Here is a 22,854-nt window from a genome sequence, read left to right on the forward strand (position 1 = left end):
AGGAAGGGGGAGTAAGGAAGATATGCTTTGGCCAGTCCGTATGAGAAGAACAGCAGTTGCAATTAACTGGGCTCCAAGAGCGACAGAGGGAGGGACGGGAGACTGAAGCCGGTACAGTGTCGCCACAGGCGGGGAGAAAGCCACAGGCTTGGTTGCTGTCGGAGAAACAGCATGGAGGTTCAGAGCAGTCAGTTTGTTCTTAACGGTCATAAGTCCAGGGAAGGGAATAAAAGAGAAAAGAAGGCAAGGGGAGAAAGAAGAAAGATAAGCCAGGTACTATAGTAGGTATTTTACACATTTAACCTTATCTGAGTCTCCCAGCCATTCTGTAAGATAGGCAATTGCTATAGTCTGAATGTTGGAGTCCCCCCAAAATTTATATGTTGAAACTTCATGTAATAGTAGCAAGAGGTGAGCCCTTTGGAAGGCCATGAAGGCTATGCCCTCAATAATGGGATCAAGAGGCCAGCATGGTGGTGATTCAAGCCAGTAATCCCAGCACTTTGGGAGGCCAAGGTGGGAAGATCCCTTGAGGCCAGGAGTTTGAGACCAGCCTGAGCATCATAGTGAGACCCTGTCTCTACAAAAAACACAAAAATTAGCCTGGTGTGGTGGTGCATGCCTGTAGTCCCAGCTACTCAGGAGGCTGAGGTAGGAGGATCACTTAAGCCCAAGAGGTTGAGGCTGCAGTGAGCCATGACTGCACCACTGCACTCCAGTCTGGGCAACAGAGCAAGATCCTGTCTCGGGGAAAAAAATAAAAATGGAATGGGATTAATGCCCTTATAAAAGAGGTTGAAGAGAGTGCCCTAGCCCCTTCCACCACATGAGGACTCCACAAGAGGCACCATCTATGAGGCAGACAGCAAGTCCTCACCAGACACTGAATCTGCTAGCACATTGATCTTGAACTTCTTGGTCTCCAGAACCATAAGAAATAAACTTTTATTATTTATAAATGACCCTGTCTAATGTATTTTGTTGTAGCAGCTCAAACGAACTAAGACAGTAACCATTCACTGATTCATTTTTCTTTTCTTTTTTTTTTTTTTTTTTTGAGATGGAGTCTCTCTCTGGTCTCCCAGACTGGAGTGCAGTGGCACCATCTCAGCTCACTGCAAGCTCTGCCTCCCGGGTTCACGCCATTCTCCTAACTCAGTCTCCTGAGTAGCTGGGACTACAGGCGCCCGCCACCACGACCTGCTAATTTTTTGTATTTTTAGTAGAGACAGGGTTTCACCTTGTTAGCCAGGATGGTCTCAATTTCCTGACCTCATGATCCACCTGCCTCGGCCTCCCAAAGTGCTCGGATTACAGGCGTGAGCCACCGCGCCCAGCCCACTGATTGATTTGTAAATAAATGTGAATTGAGGGCCAGGTGTATGCCAAGCACTGTTCTCGGGGGTAGGGATATGGTCAGGCAGGCAAGTTCTCTGCTATCTTGGAATGTGTCCTCCACCTACAGAGAAAGAAACTGAGGCCCAGAAAGGAGGCCAAGGTCCCCCTGTTAGTGATTGAGGCACCAGAGGTTGGGATTTAAACCAAGGCTTGTATAACATCAAGTCATCTAATCTCTCTGCTCAGCCGCATGACCTTAGGGTTGGCCATGTTTACAGAGGTTCCAGTGATGACTGAGTGCTTCACTGGGGTGAGGTCAACAAAGGGATATATGGGAATCCCACCCCCAGAAGCATGGGGTAAGAGAAAGCCATCAGCATTCCTAGAGCTTTCATTTAGCAAACGTCTGTCTGGGGCCAGACGCCGTGCTGGAGGTTTCACGGTTCGTGGTTGAACATTTTCTTTTCTTTTCTTTTCTATTCTTTTTTTTTTTTTTCTTTTTGAGACAAAGTTTCACTCCTGTCACCCAGGCTGGAGTGTAATGGCGCCATCTCAGCTCACTGCAACGTCCACCTCCTGGGTTCAAGCGATTCTCCTGCCTCAGCCTCCCAAGCAGCTGGGATTACAGGCGCCCCCCACCACACCCGGCTAATTTTTGTATTTTTAGTAGAGACAGGGTTTCACCATGTTGGCCAGGCTGGTCACGAACTCCTGACCTCAGGTGATCCACCCGCCTCGGCCTCCCAAAGTGATGGGATTACAGGTGTGAGCCACCATGCCCAGCCTGATTGAACATTTTCAATCAGACAGCAAAGTGGAAATTGTTGTCTTCAACTGTACAGATAATCAAACCACACTGGCTGAGTGCCTTCCCCAAGGTCATCCAGCTAATAAGTGGTGGGACTGAATTGAAAGCCTAAGCCAGTTTGACTCCAGGATGCACCCTGTCTCTCCAGTGCACCTTCATTCATCTCCCCAGACTGCCTCGGGAAGACGGGGCTAGAGGACCTGTTTAAATGACTGTCTCCTGCTCAATTGGAAGCTCAAAGCCCTCTTTGCTGTTCATACGGATTCACTCACACTCACCCCTCACAGCAAATGTATGAAGATGAGTCTTGGAAAGCCCTTGTTCGATTGGGTCAATAGAAGATGGGAGAGAAATGTTCTCTCCCAAAAGATGCTATAAGACAGAGCCACAGAAGAGCTTAGAAAGGGGTTTTCAAATAGGGCAGGGGATTCAGATTTTGCCTGCAGAGTTCACTTGTGCTCTCTCTCTCCTTCTCTCCAGTGAGGAGTCCCTGAGGCACCAGCAAGAGTGACAGGTGTAGTGTGGGTGGCCACCTGAGGTCACAGGAAGGGGTGAGGGAGGGAAGCTGTGCTCTCTGGCTAGGGGCCGGTACAGCCTTCCCCTCACCGGCTCATCCTCTGAGACTCGACCCAGGTGCACCTTCCTGATCACCTCCTGTCGTAAGTGCCTGACTTCCCCTGTAGGTTAGGGCCTGGCATAGGGTAGGTGCCAATGAATGTGAGGGGGAAAGAATTGAGACTGAGGGAATGGCAGGAGAGGGCAAAGGGTGGGAAGAGGTGTGGTGCCGAACACCTATTAACCTCAGTAGGGAAGGCACCAGGTTTGAGAGGCCAAAGAAAAGATCCATAGCCAGCAAACGAAACATGGGGGTTTCAGGAGGCGGAGGTTGCAGTGAGCTGAGATCATGCCACTGCACTCCAGCCTGGACAACAAAGTGAGACTCTGACTCAAGAAGGAAAGAAAGAAGGAAAGTAGGAAAGAAAGAAAGAGAGAGAGAGAAGGAAGGAAGGAGGGAGGGAGGGAAAGAAGGAAAGAAGGAAGGAAGGAAGGAAAGAGAAAGAAAGAAAGAAAGAGAAAGAAAGGGAGAGAAGGAAGGGAAGGAAGGAAAGGAAGGAACGTGGGGATTTGTTAGGGGCTTGCCTACAGGAGAGAGAGTCCACTGGTGGTGAACTGGACAGGAGAACCGCCTTACATACAGAAATGGTCCAGGGGCGGCGGGCTGGACAACATACCAGTGGCGGCCGACTGGGCAGGAAAACCTCAGCCCCTTGCAAACAGCATGCAGTTTATAGAGCATTTTCACTTAACACCATCCCCTAATGACCTCCACCTGGCAATCTTCATTTAACCCAAAACTCAGGGCCTCAATCCCCTGTATGGCCAGTGTTCCACCAGAAGGGACGGGACGGGGGCTCAGATATTCATCGTAGGTAAGAAACGGGCTGGCTACTCCCCAGATTCCTTAGCTCGGAACACATATTCAGGTCTTCCACACAGGGTCATTCTTGGGGCGTGCTTCAGTTATCCCTGTCAGGTGCGTTTACCCTATAAGAAGGCCGTGCAGGGGACACTCTGGCAGCCTGAGCAGTTTGCACAGTGAAGCAGTAGGTGGCTCCCCAGCTCCTCCTGCCTGCACCACACCACACACACATGACTGCGGTCAGGACGGGGGCCGTGTAGTAACTACCGGAGTGGTGGAGGGACCAGGAGCCACACATTGCTGTTTTAGCCAGTGACAACTTCTGAGCACGAAACACTCACTTTTAGGCCATATTCCTTCCACCATCTTCATGAAATCCAGGTGCCCAGTCTCACTGCCTCCGTTTTTCAGAAGGCAGTCAGTTCAGAGAAGCTGAGCACCTTCCCCAGGGCACCCAGTCAGCCAGGGCAGAATTCAGATCAGAACTCCCGACAGCTGAGAACGCGCACGGGATCTGCCCTGCATACGACCATGCCTGAGCCGTTCCCTCCTTTCCATTTTAACAGGCGCTCGGGTTGGGCAGAAAGGACCCAGCTGAGAGGAGGAGCAGTGTGGGGGGACGTGGCGGACAGCTCCACCTGTCGCTGCTGCCCAGCAGGCTGGAGACACGGAATGGCCCCTCCCCTTGGCCCCCCGTCCCCGATGCCATAGTTCTCATCCATTGTCATCGTACTGTCTCAGCGCTGCTATATTTAAGACGGTGCAGTCTCCGGGATCGCATTCTTCTCCCGGTGCCCGCTGAGCCGAGGGCAAGAAGAGAACAAGGACCCTCTCGGCCTCAGGAATCTTCTCCCCAGAGACTCCTAAGTGGGCACACTGCTTCTGTGAGTCACCCCCGGAAATCAGGGCGGGGGAGGGATGCCTCCTAAGAGTCAGCCACTGGGGAGTGATATCTGTGGGTGCGTGTGTGTGTGTGTGTGTGTGTTTGTATGTATGTGTGTTGTGTGTTGTGAAAGGAGCCTGGGAAATTTGTGCTGAGGCAGCACCCAAGTGAAAATGGGAGGGGATTCCAGAAACCCCTGCCCCATCCCACTGTTCTGTGTGGCCCTGGGTCTTCTGAGAGCTGAGCTGTCTGTGATGTGAAAGTTGCAAAAAAAAGAAGAGTGGGGGCTGCCCTGGGAACTGGAGTCTTTCCTGCGATGAAGCAGCGATAAGCGGGAGCCAGGCTAAGCTGGCAAGTTCCACGAACTTAGAGCGGAGCTGGCTGAGCCCGGCTTGGCCAACCCCACTGGCAGGGAAAGAGAGCGAGCCCTCGGATCCCAAATCTTAGAGCTGGAGGGATTTCATCCAGTGCCTGGCAGGAAACCGAGGCCCAGACGGGAAAGGAGTTGCCTCAGCTCATGACTGGCAAGGGCAGGATTCGGCCTCGCGGAAGCTGGTGGAGCCACTGGCTAAGAACACGTCCCAGCCTGTGCCAGCTGCCGCCCGCAGGATGTGTCTCTGCTCCCAGCCACCATCCGCCCCCATCGCAGCTCCTGGAGGGGTCTTGGCTCAACTGCTGTGCATTCCTCTTTCCCTCCTGAAGAAGGGGAGAGGCCTCCTCGGCAGATGGAGGCTTGGGAGGAAAGCAGAGGGGAATAGGGAAGGCCATGCAGTGGGACCTCTGGCCCAGATTTTTGCACCCCAAGAGAGGGAAGCGGGGGCAGTTTCCCCTCCATGCAGGCACACACAGTGTTCTGGGAAGAGGCACCCTGGTCCTTTGGGAAAGGGCAGGGAGGCCGCAAACTTGTCCCTGCTTAATCCCACGCATCAGTCAGTGCTTTAAAAAGAATTGGTAGCTCATCCGCTAAAGCCAGGGGTCTGGTTGCTGGAGGCCCCGAGGTCAGGGACGAGCGCCAGGCCCCTGCCTGCTGTGCTAATCGGGAACAGAGCATCCAGGGGAAGGGAGCCAGTGGCTGGTGCCAGGGAATGTTAACTCTCAGCCACTGGAGCCAGGGCCATCGTGTCCCAGGAAAGCTGGGGCAGAGTGGGGAGTCCTTGCTCCACCTAGGGTGGTACCCAGCAGCTCTCCTCCTGGGCCATGAGGAAGAAAGAGCAGAATGAGCAGGCTAGTCACTTCTTTGGGTGCAAAGAGAACTTCTTCCATCGGGAGGGAGTGATACGAAGCCAAAGAGGGTGACTGTCCCATTATGTCATTTGAGAGGATTAGCAGGAGCCCAGGGAGCTTTAGGGGCAGCCCTTGGTCCCAGCTAACCCTGCAGCCATCCATTCTCTTTTTCCTGATGCCCACAACTGCAGACACGCAAAAGGAGCAAACTTCTAGGAAGTAGAAGGGGTAAAAGCCCACTAAGACTGACCCTCCACAGCCCGAGCCCCAGACACCTCCACCACGTGCCCCTTCCAGGCCAACGGCTCTCCAATAAAGCCAGTGGGCTCACCTTCCATGCCATGGACTTAGAGAAATGGTCACCTAGGTGCCGTGTTCACATCCAGGCAGAAGACAGCCTACACATGCACGCACACACACACATACACACACATGCACGCACACACACACACACACACGCTGCCACCTCCAGCAGGACCCTCTAGAGAGGCAGGGGCCAGACAGAGCTGACCCCACAGAAGCTGACAGGAGCAGGCCAAGGCAGGCGGTCGTCCCTCTTCTGTTTCCATCCCCACGACTGGGCAGGAACCCTCCCATGCCAGAAGACTGCAGACCAGGATTCCCACCTGGAGGAGGTGTGAAAGCCATTCCAGGGATTCCAGCTTTAGCATCAGGGGGGCCCTCAGAGACCCAGCAGTGACTGAAGCCCAGATATGAGAAAACTCAGTGCAAAAACCCACAGCCAGTGGGCACACGGGCCTCCCACACCCCTCGTTTGCCTCTCCATATCCATGGATCCGCTTCCTGAGCCTCCCCTGGGTCAATCTGATCCGGCCCCACTGGGTGCCATCACGGGCCTAGACTTGAGCCTCGGGAATGCAAAGGAGATGTGTACATTGCAATCCCCTTATAAGGAGAAAGGCCCTGTGGCCCACCGTGTCCCCAGCCTCGGCCACGGCCTGGCCTTGAATGGACATATGACATAGAGGTCAGAAGGGCTAGGGGTTGGGCTAGGGATTGGCTGCCAGTCATGGCCCCACCATCATGCTGGGTGACCTTGAGCAAGTACTGCCCCTGTTCATCAGTAAAATGGGATAATAATGGTGCTGTCCTCATTTGGGTTATTGCAGGGACTGGGGATAATGCATTTGAAAACTAACATGGGCCTGGAACATAGTAAGTTCTCACTATTGTTACTTTTAGTTCACTTACAGTCTTGTTGAACAGTCAAGATGCACAGATACAAAATAATTACGTAGAGAAAGCATTGTCTGAATCAATGCTAAATTGTGGAGTGCTAGAAAATAAGTACAAAAGAAATTAGAAGAGGGAAAATTCTAGGTGGCCTGTAGTCTTTCTGCAAGGCTTCTTAGAAAAATAATGCTAATGCCTAACACTTATGTTGTACTTACTAAGCCCCAAGCACTCATCTAACCTTCACAACTACCCTGGGAGGTTGGTAGACCCATTTTACAGATGAGGAAACAAAGTCATGAGTCTTTCCCAAGGTTACACACTTGAAAGCTGGGATAAGGAGCTGGGATCACACCCTGTGGGCTGGACTCAGAGTCTCTCTGCTAATTAGCATGCCCTCAGTTGGGGTTTGAAGCATGACTAGAGCTAAGCGGGCCAGGAGGAGGGGAAGGGTGTGCCAGGAGAGGAAACCAGCGTGGACAAAGGCTCAGAGGTAGGACTGAACATGGCCGGTGCAGGAAGAATGGGGACGCCTGCCCGTCCTGAGTCATAGACACAGCCGTGGACATCACAGTTTCAATTACTCATTGTCTGGGGAGCTGAGGCCCATAGAAGGGAAAACCTTGCCGCAGATCATACAGTGAGACAAGGGCTGGGCTGCAGCTGGAAGCAGCTGGAAGCAGCTAGAAGCCAGGGCCCTGCTCCCTAACGTGGGAGCTCTGCTCACTCAGCTGGGGAGCACATGGGGTGGAGGAGAAGCCTGGCTCAGAGCCCAAAGCCTGCCTCTGTCACCTTGGGCAGGTCCCTCTCCCTCTCAGACCTCAGTTTCCCTGTCTGCCCACTGCAGAGAGGACACCCCCACCCCCGATCCTGCCAGCCTCCTAGAGATGTTGGGAAGACTGCATGGGAGGGGATAGGCGGGCACCTGGTGGAATGACCGTGGACCTTGGCCTTGACAGGTTGTTGCTCTCGTAGCCATGACTCTGCCGCACAGCTTGGGAGGTGCGGGGGACCCCCGGCCCCCCCAGGCCATGGAGGTTCACAGGCTGGAGCACCGGCAGGAGGAGGAGCAGAAGGAGGAGCGGCAGCACAGCCTGCGCATGGGCTCCTCTGTGCGGACGTGGACCTTCCGCAGCAGGTGGGAGCCACAGGGTCCCCGCCCAGCCACTGCCCTGTTCCCAGGGCCCCCAGTCTGAGGAGGGAGGCCCAGCCTAGCCCTCTGGAGGCTCCAACCTGATGGGGGGAGGGACATCCCTGCTTTCTGAACCCCCTGTCTGAGGGGGGAGACACAATTGGCTCTCTGGAGACCCCCATGTGATGGAAGAGGCACAGCCCTGTCCTCTGGAAACCCTGTTTGAGGAGGGAAGTACGTTCAGGGTTGGGGGGATGCAGCCTTGCTTTCTGAGACCCCAGTATGAGGAGGGAGGCACAGCCCTGCCTGCTGGTGCCCTGAGGCTGAGGTGGGCAGATGCAGCCCTAATCTCAGGGAGCCCCCAGCCAATCCTGCAGGAGCCATTCACTCCCCTCCTTCTGGGAGCAGCGAAGAAGAGCATGAGTTCAGCGCTGCGGACTACGCCCTGGCAGCAGCCCTGGCTCTGACGGCCTCCTCCGAGCTGTCTTGGTGAGTCAGAGAAGCTTCCCAGGGAGCCGTGGCTAAGGAGGGGCCATCCTGTCCAGTCCCCGGCCTCCCTGCTGGCCTTTCACCCCGAGTGTAAAGAACCTGCCCAAAATCCCACATCTAGAATAAGGGTCTAGACAGGAGTTTAAGCCCAGGGCTACCTGCCCGCAAAGCCCACATGCCACCCTCTGGAAGGGTGCACGTGTCATAGCGGGGGACTGTTCCCAAGGAAGAGGGTAGGGGCCTACTTCACCAACAGACTGCTGGGCTTCACGTGGTGGGGGAGGGGGCTGAGATTGGGACAGAAGGAGCAAGTAAACCAGGCCCCAGTTTCCCACAAGGCCAGAGACTGAGGAGGCCTCTGAGTGTGCTGGCGTGGAGAGGCAGCATTCGGCTTGGGGCAGGGCCCTGGGCTAGGAGGCTTGGGTGGTGGTCCTGGCTGACCTGAAGCAAGTTGCTAAGCCTCAGTCCCGGCCCTATAAAATAGGGACACTAAGGCCTGGCCACTTGGCTGTCGTGAAAACAAGATGAACAAAGGTTTGTGAAAGAGCCTTGAAAACAATGAAAACAGTCAACTATTAAGGACTGACTGCAAGCAGGGCCCTTCCAGGCTGTTTTGGAGGCAAGGGAAGATGCAAAATCATGCATGTCCTCCAAAAGTTTAAAGCATCCTGGCACTGCTGGGCACAGGGAATGGAACTGGCCAGGATGCCCCAGGCACCCCCCATCCCTGCCTGAGTCCCGATGGCCTCTGTCACGGCAGGGAAGCCCAGCTGAGACGCCAGACCTCTGCCGTGGAGCTGGAGGAGCGAGGGCAGAAGCGGGTGGGCTTCAGCAATGACTGGGAGGGGACTGAGATCGCCTTCCTGCAGACCCACCGGCTGCTGCGCCAGAGGCGGGACTGGAAGATGCTGAGGCGGCGGGTAAGGGGGTGGGCCGTGGAGCCCCAGGGCCTGGGACCTGCGATGCACCACTTGCTGCCATCCTCACCCCCTTCCCAAGAGGCGGGACATCCAGGGCAGAGTCCAGGCTTTGGGTCTGCATCTGATGCCCCTACATTCCAGTGGTGTGACCCTGGGCAAGCGCATCCCTGTTACTGAGCCTCAGTGTTCTCATCTGTAAAACAGGGCTGGGCGCAGTGGCTCATGCCTGTAACCCCAGCACTTTGGGAGGCCGAGGTAGGCGGATCACCTGAGGTCAGGAGTTCGAGACCAGCCTGGCCAACATGGTGAAACCCTGTATCTACTAAAAATACAAAAATTACCTGGGCCTGTAATCCCAGCTACTCGGGAGGCTGAGGCAGGAGAATCACTTGAACCCGAGAGGCAGAGGTTTCAGTGATCCAAGATCACACCACTGCACTCCAGCCTGGGCTACAGAGTGAGACTCCATCTTAAAAAATAATAATAATAAAAATAAAGTAAAATAGACGTCATTGTAAAAATTCTCAGTGCCGAGGTGGGATTTAAAGGAGACTGGGTTTGGAAAGTGACTTTCCCATTGCCTAGAACACAGAAGACCCTCAGGAAACGCTAGCCCTGATGAGTATCAGGATTTGAGCCACTCTCCACACTCCCTCCCCAGCTTCCACTTACACAGGCTTTCTCAGTGCCGTGTCTTTCACCCCCACACCCCCACAGTGGGTGAGGGATTTTGTTATCATCTCTATTTTACTGATAAGGACACTGAGGACCCGCCTATGGTCTCACAGCTAGTCAATACCTTGACCCCAGGCCAGCTGGCTCCAAAGCCCATGCTCTGCCCACAGTGCCACCCTGCTCAGCTAGGGGAGGGGACCGGGAACTCCAGCCCATGTGGGTCTAACTACAGAGTCTGGGTGTCAGTGGGGAGGTAATGGCAAAGATGGCAGAGAGGTGGTCCCTGGCTCACAGCGTCATATACCTCTTCCCGCCTCCAGACAGAGGAGAAGGTCCAGGAGGCCAAGGAGCTGAGGGAGCTGTGCTACGGCCGCGGGCCCTGGTTCTGGATCCCTCTTCGCTCCCATGCCGTCTGGGAGCACACCACGGTCCTGCTGACCTGCACTGTCCAGGCCTCACCACCACCGCAGGTCACCTGGTAAGCCGCTGGGGCAGGAAGGGGTTCTGGGCCTCTGGGATCACAAGTGAGTTCCTCACATCCAATACTTCTGCCAGGACTTCTTGTTGCAGACCTGTGAACCCTGAGCTCTGTCCACCCACCGAATAGAGCAGCTGCTGGGGAACCAGGCCTGGGTTATTTTTTTTAGAGGCGGGGCCTCGCTCAGGCTGCTGTGTGCAGTGGAGTAATCATAGCTCACTGCAGTCTTGACTCCTGGGCTCAAGTGATCCTCCCATCTCAGCCTCCCAAGTAGCTGGGACCACAGGCACAAGCCACCACGCCCAGCTTAGGCCTGGGTTATTCTTAGCTACCCCACAGCCAGCCTGGGGCTGGAAGACTGGGCCCCTGGGGAGCCAGCCCTCATAAAAATATGATTCTGGTCTCATGAGAAGGCAGGTGCTGCAAGCTGGGCGTCTCCAGGGTTGAGGATGATGGTGAGAGGCAGGACAGGGGCCAAGTAGCAGGGAGACAGTGGGTGGGGCAGGGAGAAGATGGGAAGGGAAGGGCCTACGGAGAAGGAGCTCACGCCTGTAGCGAGAACCTTGTGTTCCCAGCCTCGCTTTCTGCCTCTCTCCTCACTCAGCGTGAGGTCTCAGCCATGCCTCTTAAACTGCCTAGTCCTGACTCCATTTCCTGTTCTGAAGAGTGGATTGAAGACCTCCTGTCCAGCCTGCATGTGATGAGAACTTAACGCCACAACAGCATGGAAACCTCAGGGCTTGAAGGGGGCTGGGAAAGCAGGAGATGCCCTTCCTGGGAGGGGAACCATGGCAGAATCCCAGAGGCTAGGCCTCGCCTGGGGAGGGGCGGGGCAGGGGCAGGGGTCTCCTGCACAGGCACACATTGGAGTAGGCATGGCCGCGGCCCAGGTCTCAGTCTCACCACAGAAGGAGACGTGTCATTCACATGGCTAAGCTACTCTTTCCTGAGATCCCCCTGGGTCTAAGGCCCATTGCCCAGTACCCTGGGGGATGAGGAAGGGCTTTCAACAAATATTTACTGAGGGTGTCATCTATCCCAGGACCTGACTGAGGCACTGGGGCACACAAATAACCAAACAAGCCCAGGCCCACCTCCAGCACTTTGGGAAGCCAAGGAGGGAGGACCACTTGAACCCAGGAGTTTGAGAACATCCTGGGCAGCTGGCGAGACCCCATCTCTACAGGAAATTTAAAAATTAGCTGGGCATGTGGCCTGCACCTGTAGTCCCAGCTACTTGGGAAACACTGTCTCTACTAAAAATACAAAAATTAGCTGGGTGTGGTGGCGGGTGCCTGTAATCCCAGCTCCTTGGGAGGCTGAGACAAGAGAATCGCTTGAAGCCGGGAGGCGGAGGTTGCAGTGAGCCGAGATTGTGCCACTGCACTTCAGCCTGGGTGACAGAACAGGACTCTGTCTCAAAAAAAAGAAAAGAAATAACCAGACACAATCTCACCTTCAAGGAATTAACTCTTAGCCCAGAAAAGAAACATCAACACACAAAGAAGTATACTCGTGGGTGATATTTGAGATCAAAGAGTCTGGGTGAAAAGGAAGAAGGAGCTACCTCAGCCCATAGAATCCAGGAAGGCTTCTCAGAAGAGGTTGCCTATGAGCCAGATCTTGACAGGGAACAGCCTATGGTCTAGCAGGAGAGAGAACAGAGGCACAAATAATGGAAAACACAAAGGAAAACAGCAGCCTCATATTTGAATCCACGTCACACTGACCCAAAACTTCACTTGCATTTGAGCATCAGGGCCATTCATGAGATAGGAACCATTATGCCTATTTCACAGGTAAGGATATCAAGGCTCAGAGAGGTAGTGTGACTTATCTAAGGTCACACAGCCAATGTGAGTCAGGATTCAAACTCGGGTCTCCTGCCTCTAAGCGCATAACTCTTTCAGCTGGCCTAGAGAGTAGGAGAGTGATTATTACTGCTGTGGGATAATTAAGGAATCAGAGAGATGGAGGGGTTGAAAAGGAATTATTTAATTATTTAGGTGCACCAACCCAGTCAGATTAACATCCAAAGGACTGAGCCCTGAACAAAGAGTCAAGCTACCTTTTAAGCATTTTGTGGGGCGGGGGGAGATCTGTGCAGGGGGAAGCATATTACAGAAGCATGAAACAAAGACAGTTATTCAATTAAGACACGCATTACATCATTTCTTACTTTTCAAGGAAAAACATGTTTTACAACTTGAGTTTATCTGCCTAGTGACCTTGCAGCTGCACAGCCAGAGAAACAGGGTCTTCACAATGCCTGCGAAAGGGAGAGATAAGGGTCACTAGCCACAGAAAAACAGGCAGTTAATTTTTAAAGGACTTCAGCTCTTTCTCTTCCTCAAGGGAAATTGGGTTTTCTTACATACAACTGAGTTTTTGCTTACACATTCTTTACTCTCTTTTAATTCCTGTTCCATTACAAGTGTTGCTTTCCTTAAAGCACATACAATGCTTCAGAAGACAGAGAAATAGAAATCACTCAGGCCAGGAGCAATCAAGAAAGGATCTTGAGGGAGCTGGCCTCAGGGCTGGTCATTCCCAGCTGGCATTTATTCCAAAAACTATGCCAAGTACCTTGCTGGGCACTGGGATGCTGTGGGGACTGGGCGATCCCTGCACGCAAGTTGCTGATTCCACTAGGAGGACTGCTCCCAGCGCTGGCCAGGCCAAGTGGAGGTTAGCAACTCAGCTGTCCTCCCCGCAGCCAAGCTCTGCTCGGCCCTGGCACTGAGGACCACATTGAAGGCATTCTTGGAAGCCTCTTGGGAGTTGTTTCTACCCCTGCCAACGAGGTTGCCACAACAGGGAGCTGAGCATTCCTGACAAGTGGCAGAAGCCAAGCCCAGGTCCACCTCCAGCCTGGGCAACTCAGGTGGCCCCTGGCACTCCTGGCTCGGTGGATCTGGTTTTCCATCATCAATCACATCAGGCAGGGCCACATGTTGCCCCAGGACTGACCTCCAGAGGTTCCGTCCAGCCCCAGGGCTGGAGGAATATTCCAGCTCACCTGTTAGACAAGTCTATTCATTCAATGATTATCATTATTATTATTTAGAAATAAGGTCTCACTCTGTTGCCAGGCTGGAGTGCAGTGGTGCAGTCACAGCTCACTGCAGCCTCAACTTCCTGGGCTCAAGCGATCCTCCTGCCTCAGCCTCCCAAGTAGCTGGGACCACAGTCATGTGCCCCCACACCTGGTTAACTTTTCAATTTTTTTGTAGACAGAGTCTCACTATGTTGCCCAGGCTGTCTCGAACTCCTGGCCTCAAGTAGTCCTCCCATCTCAGTCTCCCAAAGCTCTGGGAATACAGGCATGAGCCACTATGCCTGGTCTTATTTTCTTTTTTTAAAGCAATCTTTTTTTCTTTTTAAGATGGAGTCTCATTCTGTTGCCCAGGCTGGAGTGCAGTGGCGCAATCTCAGTTCACTGCAGCCTCCGCCTCCCAGGTTCAAGCAATTCTCCTGCCTCAGCCTCCAAAGTAGCTGGGATTACAGGCACCCACCACCACGCCCAGCTAAAATTTTTTGTGTATTTTTAGTAGAGATGGGGTTTCACCATTTTGGCCAGGCTAGTCTGGAACTCCTGACTTCAAGTGATCCGCCCGCCTCGACCTCCCTAAAACATTCTTAAAAAGTAAAATCGAACACCAAAATATGTGAGGCCAAAAAAAAGATTTAGATAAATAACAGAAATCTCACTCCTTTTGAGGTCCTTGCAGAGCCAGACCCTGCTCAGGCCCCTCACCTCCCCTGTCCCAGTCAAGCTTGTTTTGTCACTGGCTGCCACTTCGGGTGGTCCTTTGCTTGTGCCTTCAAGGGCCTGACTGCACAGGCGGACACTAAGGCCCAGAGAGAGGGAGGGGTGAGCGTTGAGGTCTCCAGCTGTCTCGGCCATGCCAGAGCCACAGCAGCTGCTTTTTCCAGGAAAAGCAGAGCTGGCCAGGCTGAGGTGTCTGGAATCTTCCCGACAGGTGTGTGGTAGGGGGCCTAACCCTGGCCCCCAGGCCTGGAGAGCTGGAGAGATTGGGCACCCAGATTAGGCAACACCCTCCCTGTGGGAGGTTTAGCGGAGCTCCTTTCAGGAGGGGGCCAGGCTGGGGGCTGCATGGTGGGGCGGGGGTGTGGCTGTGTTTGGTTGCCCTGGAGACAAACAGGGCATGGGTGAGGCCAGGTCCAGCGAAGGATGCAGGCTGAAGCTGGGGTGCCCTCTCTCTGGGAGGCCTCCTCTTCAACCTCAGCCACCCACACAGGGCAGAGAGAAGCATTCATCCCATGAGACTCCATTCCATGGCTTCAGGGACACAGAGGCCCAGAGAGGGGTATGGAGTTGCCTAAGGTCACACAGCAAGCTGTGTCAAAATCCAGGCCTCCTAAGTGTCACTCACCCTCACTCCTCAGCCCCTACTCCTTAGGCCTCCAGGACCCCAGGCCACCCCACTGTCCTGTTCACACAACAGGGGGAACAAGACCCAAGTTCACAGAAAATGAGGGCAGCATCCAGGGCAGGGCAATCGCTTGACTACCCTTGGGAATCACCAGAGGACATTAAGAAAAACAAATTTTCTTTTTGAGACAGGGTCTTGCTCTATCACCCAGGCTGTAGTGCAGTGGCACAATCATGGTTTGCTACAGCCTCAGACTCCTGGCCTCAAGCAGTCCTCCTGCCTCAGCCTCCTGAGTAGCTAGGATGACAGGCACACCCCACCACACCCAGCTAATTATTTTAAAGAATATTTTGTAAAGATGGGGTCTTGCTATGTTGCCCAGGCTGATCTTAAACTCCTGGTCTCAAGCAATCCTCCAGCCTTGGCCTCCCAAAGTGTTGGGATTACAGGCATGAGCCACCCACCGCATACGACCTCACCAGGGGATTTTCAAAATACTGATCCCAGGGTATCAATATACTGATCCCAGGGTCTAACCCCCCCGAAATTCTGATTTCATTGATTTGGGATGCAGCCTGGACCTGGAGTTTTGTTTTGTTTTTAATGGCTTAAATAAGCTAGAAGCTTGTTTTCTTCCATCTAAACGTCTGGATGCAGACGGCACAGACCTGCTGCACAGATTCCCCAGGGACTGAGCTTCTCCAGATCACTACTGGAGAGGCAGCCCTGAACTTCGGCATGTGAGACAGCCGCCGGCACCTCCCTGTTCCTGCCAAGGACAGAGGGAACAATGATGTGAAAGGGGGCAAAGGGTGTCATCAGGAGCAGCCACATGACTCTTGTCCCCGCTTGCTGTTGACAATGCTAAGTCATATGGCCACACCGAGCAGAAAGAGAGGCAAGGAGATACGTCATATATTAGGTGGCCCATGGGTAAATTCTGTTTCCCCCTGAGAATGGCTATTGGAAAATAATTAGCAGTTTCCGATACAAATTCCCACAGCCGTATGTTCAAAAACTGAACATGGAGATTTTTTCCTTTTTTTTTCTTTTTTTTTTTTTTGAGACAGAGTCTCGCTCTGTTGCCCAGGCTGGAGTGCAGTGGCGCGATCTCTGCTCACTGCAAGCTCCGCCCCCTGGGCTCATGCCATTCTCCTGCCTCAACCTCCCGAGTAGCTGGGACTACCGGCGCCCGCCACCACGCCCGACTAATGTTTTTGTATTTTTAGGAGAGACAGGGTTTCACAGTGTTTGCCAGGATAGTCTCGAGCTCCTGACCTCGTGATCCGCCCGCCTCAGCCTCCCAAAGTGCTGGGATTACAGGCGTGAGCCACCGTGCCCGGCCTGGACATGGAGATTTTTGAAAGCTCCTCCGGCTATTGTAATGAGAGCCAAAATGAAGAATAGCCATCCTCGGGGGTTGGGAAGAGCGGCAGGGGTCTGGGGTTCCTTCCACGGCAAGCCCCTTCGGAGGGAAGGGAAAAGCTGGGGTCTGGTCCTAGGGTGCCTCTGGGGATGGCTTGGTAGGGGGAGGGGCAGTTGCCCTTAATTACAGGCTCCCTCTTCTCTGCCCCCAGAAGGGAAATAAACCCTTGAGCACCTGCGGTGTGTGGGCACAGGGGAAAGGCTTTATAAGCCCATCCCATTTAATTGTCACAGCAGCCCTGTGAGACCAGTGTCCTCATACCCCCATTTCACGAGTCAGGACAACCAAGGCTCAGAGTGGCATAAGTGCTGCTCCAATCGCACAGGCAAGTAAGCAACACAAAACTGCAACTGGAGGCCAGGCGCGGTGGTTCACGCCTATAATCTTAGCACTTTAGGAGGCTGAGGCGGGCGGATCACCTGAGGTCAGGAATTCGAGACCAGCCTAGCCAACATGGGGAAACTCCGTCTCTACTAAAAATACAAAAATTAGCCGGGCGTGGTGGAAGGAGTCTGTAATCCCAACTACTCAGGAGGCTGAGGCAGGGAGAACTGCTTGAACCCAAGAGGCGGAGGTTGCAGTGAGTGAGATTGTACTACTGCGCTCCAGCCTGGGTAACAAAGCAAAACTCCGTCTCAACAAAACAAAACAAAACAAAAACCTGCAGCTGGAATCCCCATCCGAGAGGCTCCAGACCCCTCCCGCTTGGAACCACCCTGCCTGCCACAGACCGCTATGTCCCCACAGGTACAAAAATGACACACGGATTGATCCCCGCCTCTTTCCTGCTGGAAAATACCGAATCACCAACAACTACGGGCTGCTGTCCCTGGAGATTAGGAGGTGAGACTGGAGACCTGGAGAGACCTATGACCCCAGGCCCTGCCACCGCCGAGGCCAGAGCAGGATCCCAAACCCTTCCTCGGAGCTGTGGCCCAAGTTCACCTCCTTCAGAAGTCCCTAGGGTGCTGGTCAAAATACCGATTCCTGGGATGGAACAGACCCTCCCCCCACCGCCAGAGATTCAGATTAAGCAGGTCTGGAATGGAGCCCAGGAATTAATATTTAACACACACACCCACCATGTGATTCCGATGCCTTGAGATACACGGTGAGAAATTTGGACTCAGAGGCTGGCCGTGAGGACTGGACGCTGAACTAGGCATGCTGGGAAAGCTCCTTGTAGGGGAGAGAAAATACCATAATACGCACACATATGCACCTGTGCACACACATATGCACACATGCACATACACAGTGCTCACACATGAGCTTATGTACACAAACATACACATGTGAGGGGAAGCAGTGACATGGGAGAGAGTTCAGCCTTTCAGGAGATGGTGAGTCCTAAGCATGGTTTTGAGGGAAGAGGCAGGGCGCATGCTGGGAGGCCACACGGGAATATAAGAGTGCAGTCCTCCCCAAGGCCTGTGTCACTCATCATTCATATCAGCTGCCACACGCTGAGTTCCTCCCAAGTGCCAGGCCCTGTGCTAGGTGCTTTTCACATACGATCCATAATCCCTGCCACCATGCTTGAGGGAAGCACCCCATGTCGCAGGTGATGAAACAGGCTCAGAAAGTTAAGGCTCTTGTACAGCTACTATGCGACAGGGCCTGGTGTGAGCCATTTCTCTCTATCTGGGTTTCCCAAACACCAAACCCTCCACCTCAACCAACCCAGGCCTCAGAGACACAAAGATAAGCAGAACACTCATCTTACCCTTCAGAAGTGGGGAGACATAAATATCTGACCATATAAGGGAGGTGCCCCATGGACTCCACAGTCGAGGAAGGTGCGCAGGCCCAGGGGGACCTCCGGGGCAGGCGGGACTGGCCCTGGAAGCAAGAGGGGTTCCTGCGCTGAGTGACCAGGGGCAAAAAGGAGGCACCAAGGGGCCTCTGCTTGCTAATGGGGCCAGAGGTGCCACATCCGACCACCTCCTCTCTGTCACCAGGGTGTCCCTGGGATGGAGCTGGCCCAGGCTTCCACTGGGAACATGACAGGGTTGGCCTGGTTGGTGGTGAGACCCACACCTAAGACTGGGAACATCTGGGTGTCTGGCTCAGTTCTACCCAGATTGCAGCCTGCCTTGACCAAGTTTGTCTGCTGCTCTCTGAAAAAGGAGGAGGCTCCCGCTCCAGGATCCTTGTTTGAAGCTGAGTTGAATTCCATTTGCTCTGTGACTCTGGGAAAGTCACTTAGCCTCTCTGATCCTCCACAGTCAGCAATAACGGCAACGTGGCATGTCATATTTTTAAAGCACTTTCTCCTGAGACGGTTTAGGTGGTGTCGTGTCCCCAGTTTTTCAGAGGACACCGAGGCATGGAAAGGTGCAGTGGCCAACCTGAAAACACACAGCTTTTCAGAGATAATGACCAAAGTCTCTTCCTGGCACCGTGAGGCTTTCCTTAGTTCCAGCCTTTCCCACCCACACAGGGGACTTGTGTTTCCCATGGAGCCCAGCAGTCTTGGGAGGAACTTCTCCCTCTCTCCTTTTCAGATGCACCATTGAGGACTCAGCAACTTACACTGTGCGAGTGAAGAACGCCTACGGCCAGGCCTCCTCCTTCGCCAAAGTCCTCGTCCGCAGTAAGTCCTCCCATCCCCAACAGGCACTCTGGGCCACAGCAAACCCGAGCTGGGCAGACAAGGACATGGGTCTGCGTGAGACCTGAGGAAGGGCCATAGGCACAAGGCTGTTCAGCCTGGCATTGGGTGACCAGGGCAGCCCTGGAGACTCCCGCTTCCCTGGGGGCCTTCGCAGCAAGCGATAGTCTCCTCCATCAGCCTGCCATGGGCTGATGGTAGAAGGCGAGTGAGGCAGGATCACCTGTCCCTGGGGGTTGGTGTCAAGAGCAACTGGGAGATGGGAAGGGAACTGACCTCTCCTGAGTCTTCACTGTGTGCCAGACACCCTTGATAGTACCTGATTCCATCCTGAGCCAGCCGGTGGCAGGGCTGGGACTTGAACTCAGCTCTCTCTGTAGAGTCATCACTGGCATGGTGGGCACCTTTGTGTGAACTGAATGGATGAATTAGCGAAAGGGGCCCCTTTTCTGCAGGCAGGTGCAGCTCCCACTCCAGGGCACATGGCTTGGCAAATGGAAAACAGACTGAATTTTAGCCCCCAAGTTGCTCTCTCAGGGGATACCTTTGCACAGAGCACAACCTACACAGTTGTTCAAGGCGAACCCACCTGCCCGCCATGCCAAAGAGCATGCTTGGCCCGCCGGATTGCGCTTAGGTTGGGATCCATCTCAGGGCCTCTGGGAGGGTGGTCTGGCCCCACCAACCCTGCTGAGGGGTCCTCAGGGGCAAAAGCCAAACCCCAGCAACTCCCCACCTGACCCCCACTGCCCCATGTGGGTCCTTTTGCACATTTTCCAGCTGGGCTTGGGCCCCTCCTGGAGGTCACCCCATGGGCATCTGAAATCACAGCATAAAGCAGGTAGACACTCAGGAGTCAGCCAGACCCGAGGTCACATCCTGGCTCTGCTGCCAACTGGCTGTGTAAATCTGGGAAGCCACCTCACTTCCACGAGCCTCTACTTCCTCATCTGTGAAAGGGAGAATCCTACAATCCTACCACCTCTCTCAGATGTCTGAGTTGATTAAATGAGATGATACGTATAAGCCTTGGCATATGGTACCCATTCCCATGACCAGGGCAAGGCACTGCCCAAGGGGGTCACACCTTTGGGCCCAGAAGAATGCCGTGCCCTGAGTTCCAGGACTCCCGGGAGAGAGAAGCCCACGTGTGCACACATACACACACACACACACACGTGCACTCATACACACACGCGCACTCATACACACATTCCTGAGGCAGCTGTCTTGGGCAGTAGACAGGTGGATCCCAGGCCACCCTCCCTGCCTCTCATCAGAACTTGTTAAACTGTCCTGCACAGCCCTCTCCACCCACTGTCCTGTTCCCTAAATAGCTCTTAGGAGGCAGATCCTGCTGCCAGGCCAAGCTCTTGTGCAGAAATTTGAGCCGTCCCCATAGTCCATGCCCAGAGTCAAGCCCAAGGTCAGGGACTGGGGCCCTGCCTCCTTCTGCCCACCCATCCTTCCCACCACTCCTTCCAGATCCCTGTCCCTCTCTCCATCAAGGCTGGCAACTCCAGGGTCCACCAGGCTTGCTCTTGGCCCCAGACTCCAGCCAACCCCCTGCTTCTCCTACTCCACTCACCGCCACTACCACCCTCTTCTCTGCTTTCATCTCCGTAGCCACTTGGGTGATTTTAGTGGCCTGGGGGACAGGAGCCCTGAGTTCCAATCCTGACTCTTCCACTGACCTGTGTGATCTCGGGCAGCCTCCTGCCCTTCTCTGGACCTTGCTCAGGAAGGGCCTTTCCAGGGACCAGTGTCATGTCATAGCTTCAGGCTGCTGGGGTGTTGTCTGGACGGCTGTGCCTCAGTTTTCTCATCTGTTTGAGAGGATAATAATAGTACCAACTGACAGGGCTGTTGTGAAGATAGAATGAGTCAATGTGTTTATGTGTTTAATTGGCTCGTTCAATCCTCAGAGCATGGGGCGAGCACTGTGTGAGAGAGCTGCTGTTACTATTCTCTGGTGGTCTGTGGCAACGTTACCTTGGATTTCACCCTTCAGCCACTGGATGCCTCTCAGTGCTGCCCCTCCCCCACCACTCTCCCTGATCCCACCAGAAACCCCCATGTCTCTGACCGGGCTTGACCGCTGTGAAGACAGTGCATAATCCTGGGGGCAAGTTTGGGTAGGGAAAGGAAACCAGCATGTATTGAGAACCTGCCATGTGTCAGGCTATGGCTGGGGGCTTGATTCATGTGAACCCGCTCGTTCCTTGCTCCAGGTAGGAATTACTGTCCCATTTTACTGCTGAAAAAACTGAGGCACAGAGAGCTGAAAGAACTTTCCCAAAGCCACAAGGGCAAGCCACCAACAGACCAGGACTCAAACTCATATCCAAAGCCCATGTCCCCAAAATAGCGTAGGAATGCGGGCTCTGAACCTTCTCCAACTCTGTTTGCCTTTGGTTTTTCAGCTTACCTGGGGAAGGATGCTGGCTTCGATTCAGAGATCTTCAAAAGTAAGTCGGCTGGGGGAGAACGGGACCTGGGATTCTTTGTTCAGGCTTTGCTCCCCCACCCCCACGGTCCCTGTTTAGAATATAGCCATCCCCTGCCCATAAAAGGACGTCCACCGGGGTTTGTCTATGAGCTGGTAACACCTGCACCTGACTTCTAAAGGCCGCAGGATACCCCAGAGCTGTCCCCAGCTGCTGAGCTGTCCTCTGACCTAAACTGGGTTTGAAAGGCAAAGCCAGAGAAACCAATGGACTTGGCCTTGGGATGTTGGCTCTTTGGCTGCTCTGGCCACTACCTAGATAAGTCTCTTCCCCTCCTACCCCAAGGCCAGGTCCCCTTCTCCTAGTCAAGATCCAGAAGAGAAGGGATGCCCCAGAAAGTCCCTCACTCCTAAGTCCCAGGCCAGGCTGGCTGCCTCAAAAACTTCTGCCCCAAATTTCACTCCCACCCCAGGATCGATGTTTGGCCCCAGCGTGGAATTCACCTCGGTGCTGAAGCCAGTCTTTGCTCATGAGAAGGAACCCTTCTCCCTGTCATGCTTGTTTTCGGAAGATGTGTTAGATGCTGAGAGCATCCAGTGGTTCCGAGATGGTAAGGACCCCCAGTCCTGGCCCCCAGCCTCCAGAGCTGGCCCCTCCAAAGCTCAACTCAGAGCCAGAGAGGACCCCTAGTGGACAGAGACTCTCCGCAACCAGTACCAACTGAGCTAAAGTGCTGAAGAGGCAGAGGAGAGCGGGAGTGCAGCCAGGTGTGGTCAGACCATGCCACCCCATAAATGGCCACCAAGCATCTGTGGGGTGCCAGGCCCTGGGTTAGGGCTGGGGTAAATGGTAGGGGCAGATGTGCATGAGCCCAGGGGGCTGTGTCCACCTGGGAGGAGGGAGGAAGCCATCAGCACAATTGTAGCCGCTGGCACTGACCAGGCACCTGCTCAGCCGTTTGCATGCATCATTACCTCCCTAACAGTGAGGGAGGGAGGCCAGGCGTGGTGGCTCACACCTGTAATCCTAGCACTCTGGGAGGCTGAGGTGGGTGGATCACCTGAGGTCAAGAGTTCAGGCCTAGCCAACATGGCGAAACCCCATCTTTACTAAAAATACAAAAAATTAGCCAGGCATGTTGGTGGGTGCCTGTAATCTAGCTACTCGGGAGGCTGAGGCAGGAGAATCGCTTGAACCCAGGAGGCAGAGGTCGCAGTGAGCCGAGATGGCACCATTGCACTCCAGCCTGGGGGACAAGAGCAAGACTCCATCTCAAAAAAAAAAAAAAAAAAAAAAGTGAGTGAGGGCACTCAAAGCAATGGGAACAGAGCCCCAAGATCGGGAGGCAGGAGGGCACCACAAGCGCTCAGGGCAGGCTGCAACAGTTGCATCGGACTTTGCAGAGTCAG

The 22,854-nt window shown here is 54.0% G+C and overlaps 1 protein-coding gene and 1 long non-coding RNA gene across 3 annotated transcripts in view; one reads left to right on the top strand and one right to left on the bottom strand.

Annotated features, from left to right (window-relative positions):
- Positions 1–4,194: 4,194 nt before the first annotated feature.
- MYOM3 (myomesin 3) overlaps positions 4,195–22,854 on the top strand; it is a 56,768-nt gene continuing 38,108 nt past the window's right edge. Inside the window, exons 1-9 of one of the 2 annotated variants that reach the window (XM_524608.8) lie at positions 4,195–4,450; positions 7,827–8,005; positions 8,408–8,488; positions 9,249–9,408; positions 10,404–10,561; positions 17,132–17,227; positions 18,892–18,980; positions 21,422–21,466; positions 21,918–22,055. In XM_524608.8, the coding sequence (XP_524608.5) occupies positions 7,845–8,005; positions 8,408–8,488; positions 9,249–9,408; positions 10,404–10,561; positions 17,132–17,227; positions 18,892–18,980; positions 21,422–21,466; positions 21,918–22,055 (928 nt within the window). In that variant the 5' untranslated portion in view covers positions 4,195–4,450; positions 7,827–7,844. The remainder of the gene's footprint in view (positions 4,451–7,826; positions 8,006–8,407; positions 8,489–9,248; positions 9,409–10,403; positions 10,562–17,131; positions 17,228–18,891; positions 18,981–21,421; positions 21,467–21,917; positions 22,056–22,854) is intronic. The other variant, XM_009450786.5, reaches the window with a different exon arrangement.
- LOC107975325 (uncharacterized) lies at positions 6,851–8,674 on the bottom strand. The gene is made up of 2 exons (XR_001718763.3): positions 7,793–8,674; positions 6,851–6,970 (listed from the first exon to the last, which is right to left on the bottom strand). It is a non-coding gene; the product is annotated as an uncharacterized LOC107975325 (long non-coding RNA).

The sequence above is a fragment of the Pan troglodytes genome, chromosome 1 (genome assembly GCF_028858775.2).
Source record: "Pan troglodytes isolate AG18354 chromosome 1, NHGRI_mPanTro3-v2.0_pri, whole genome shotgun sequence".
NCBI classification, from domain to species: domain Eukaryota; kingdom Metazoa; phylum Chordata; class Mammalia; order Primates; family Hominidae; genus Pan; species Pan troglodytes.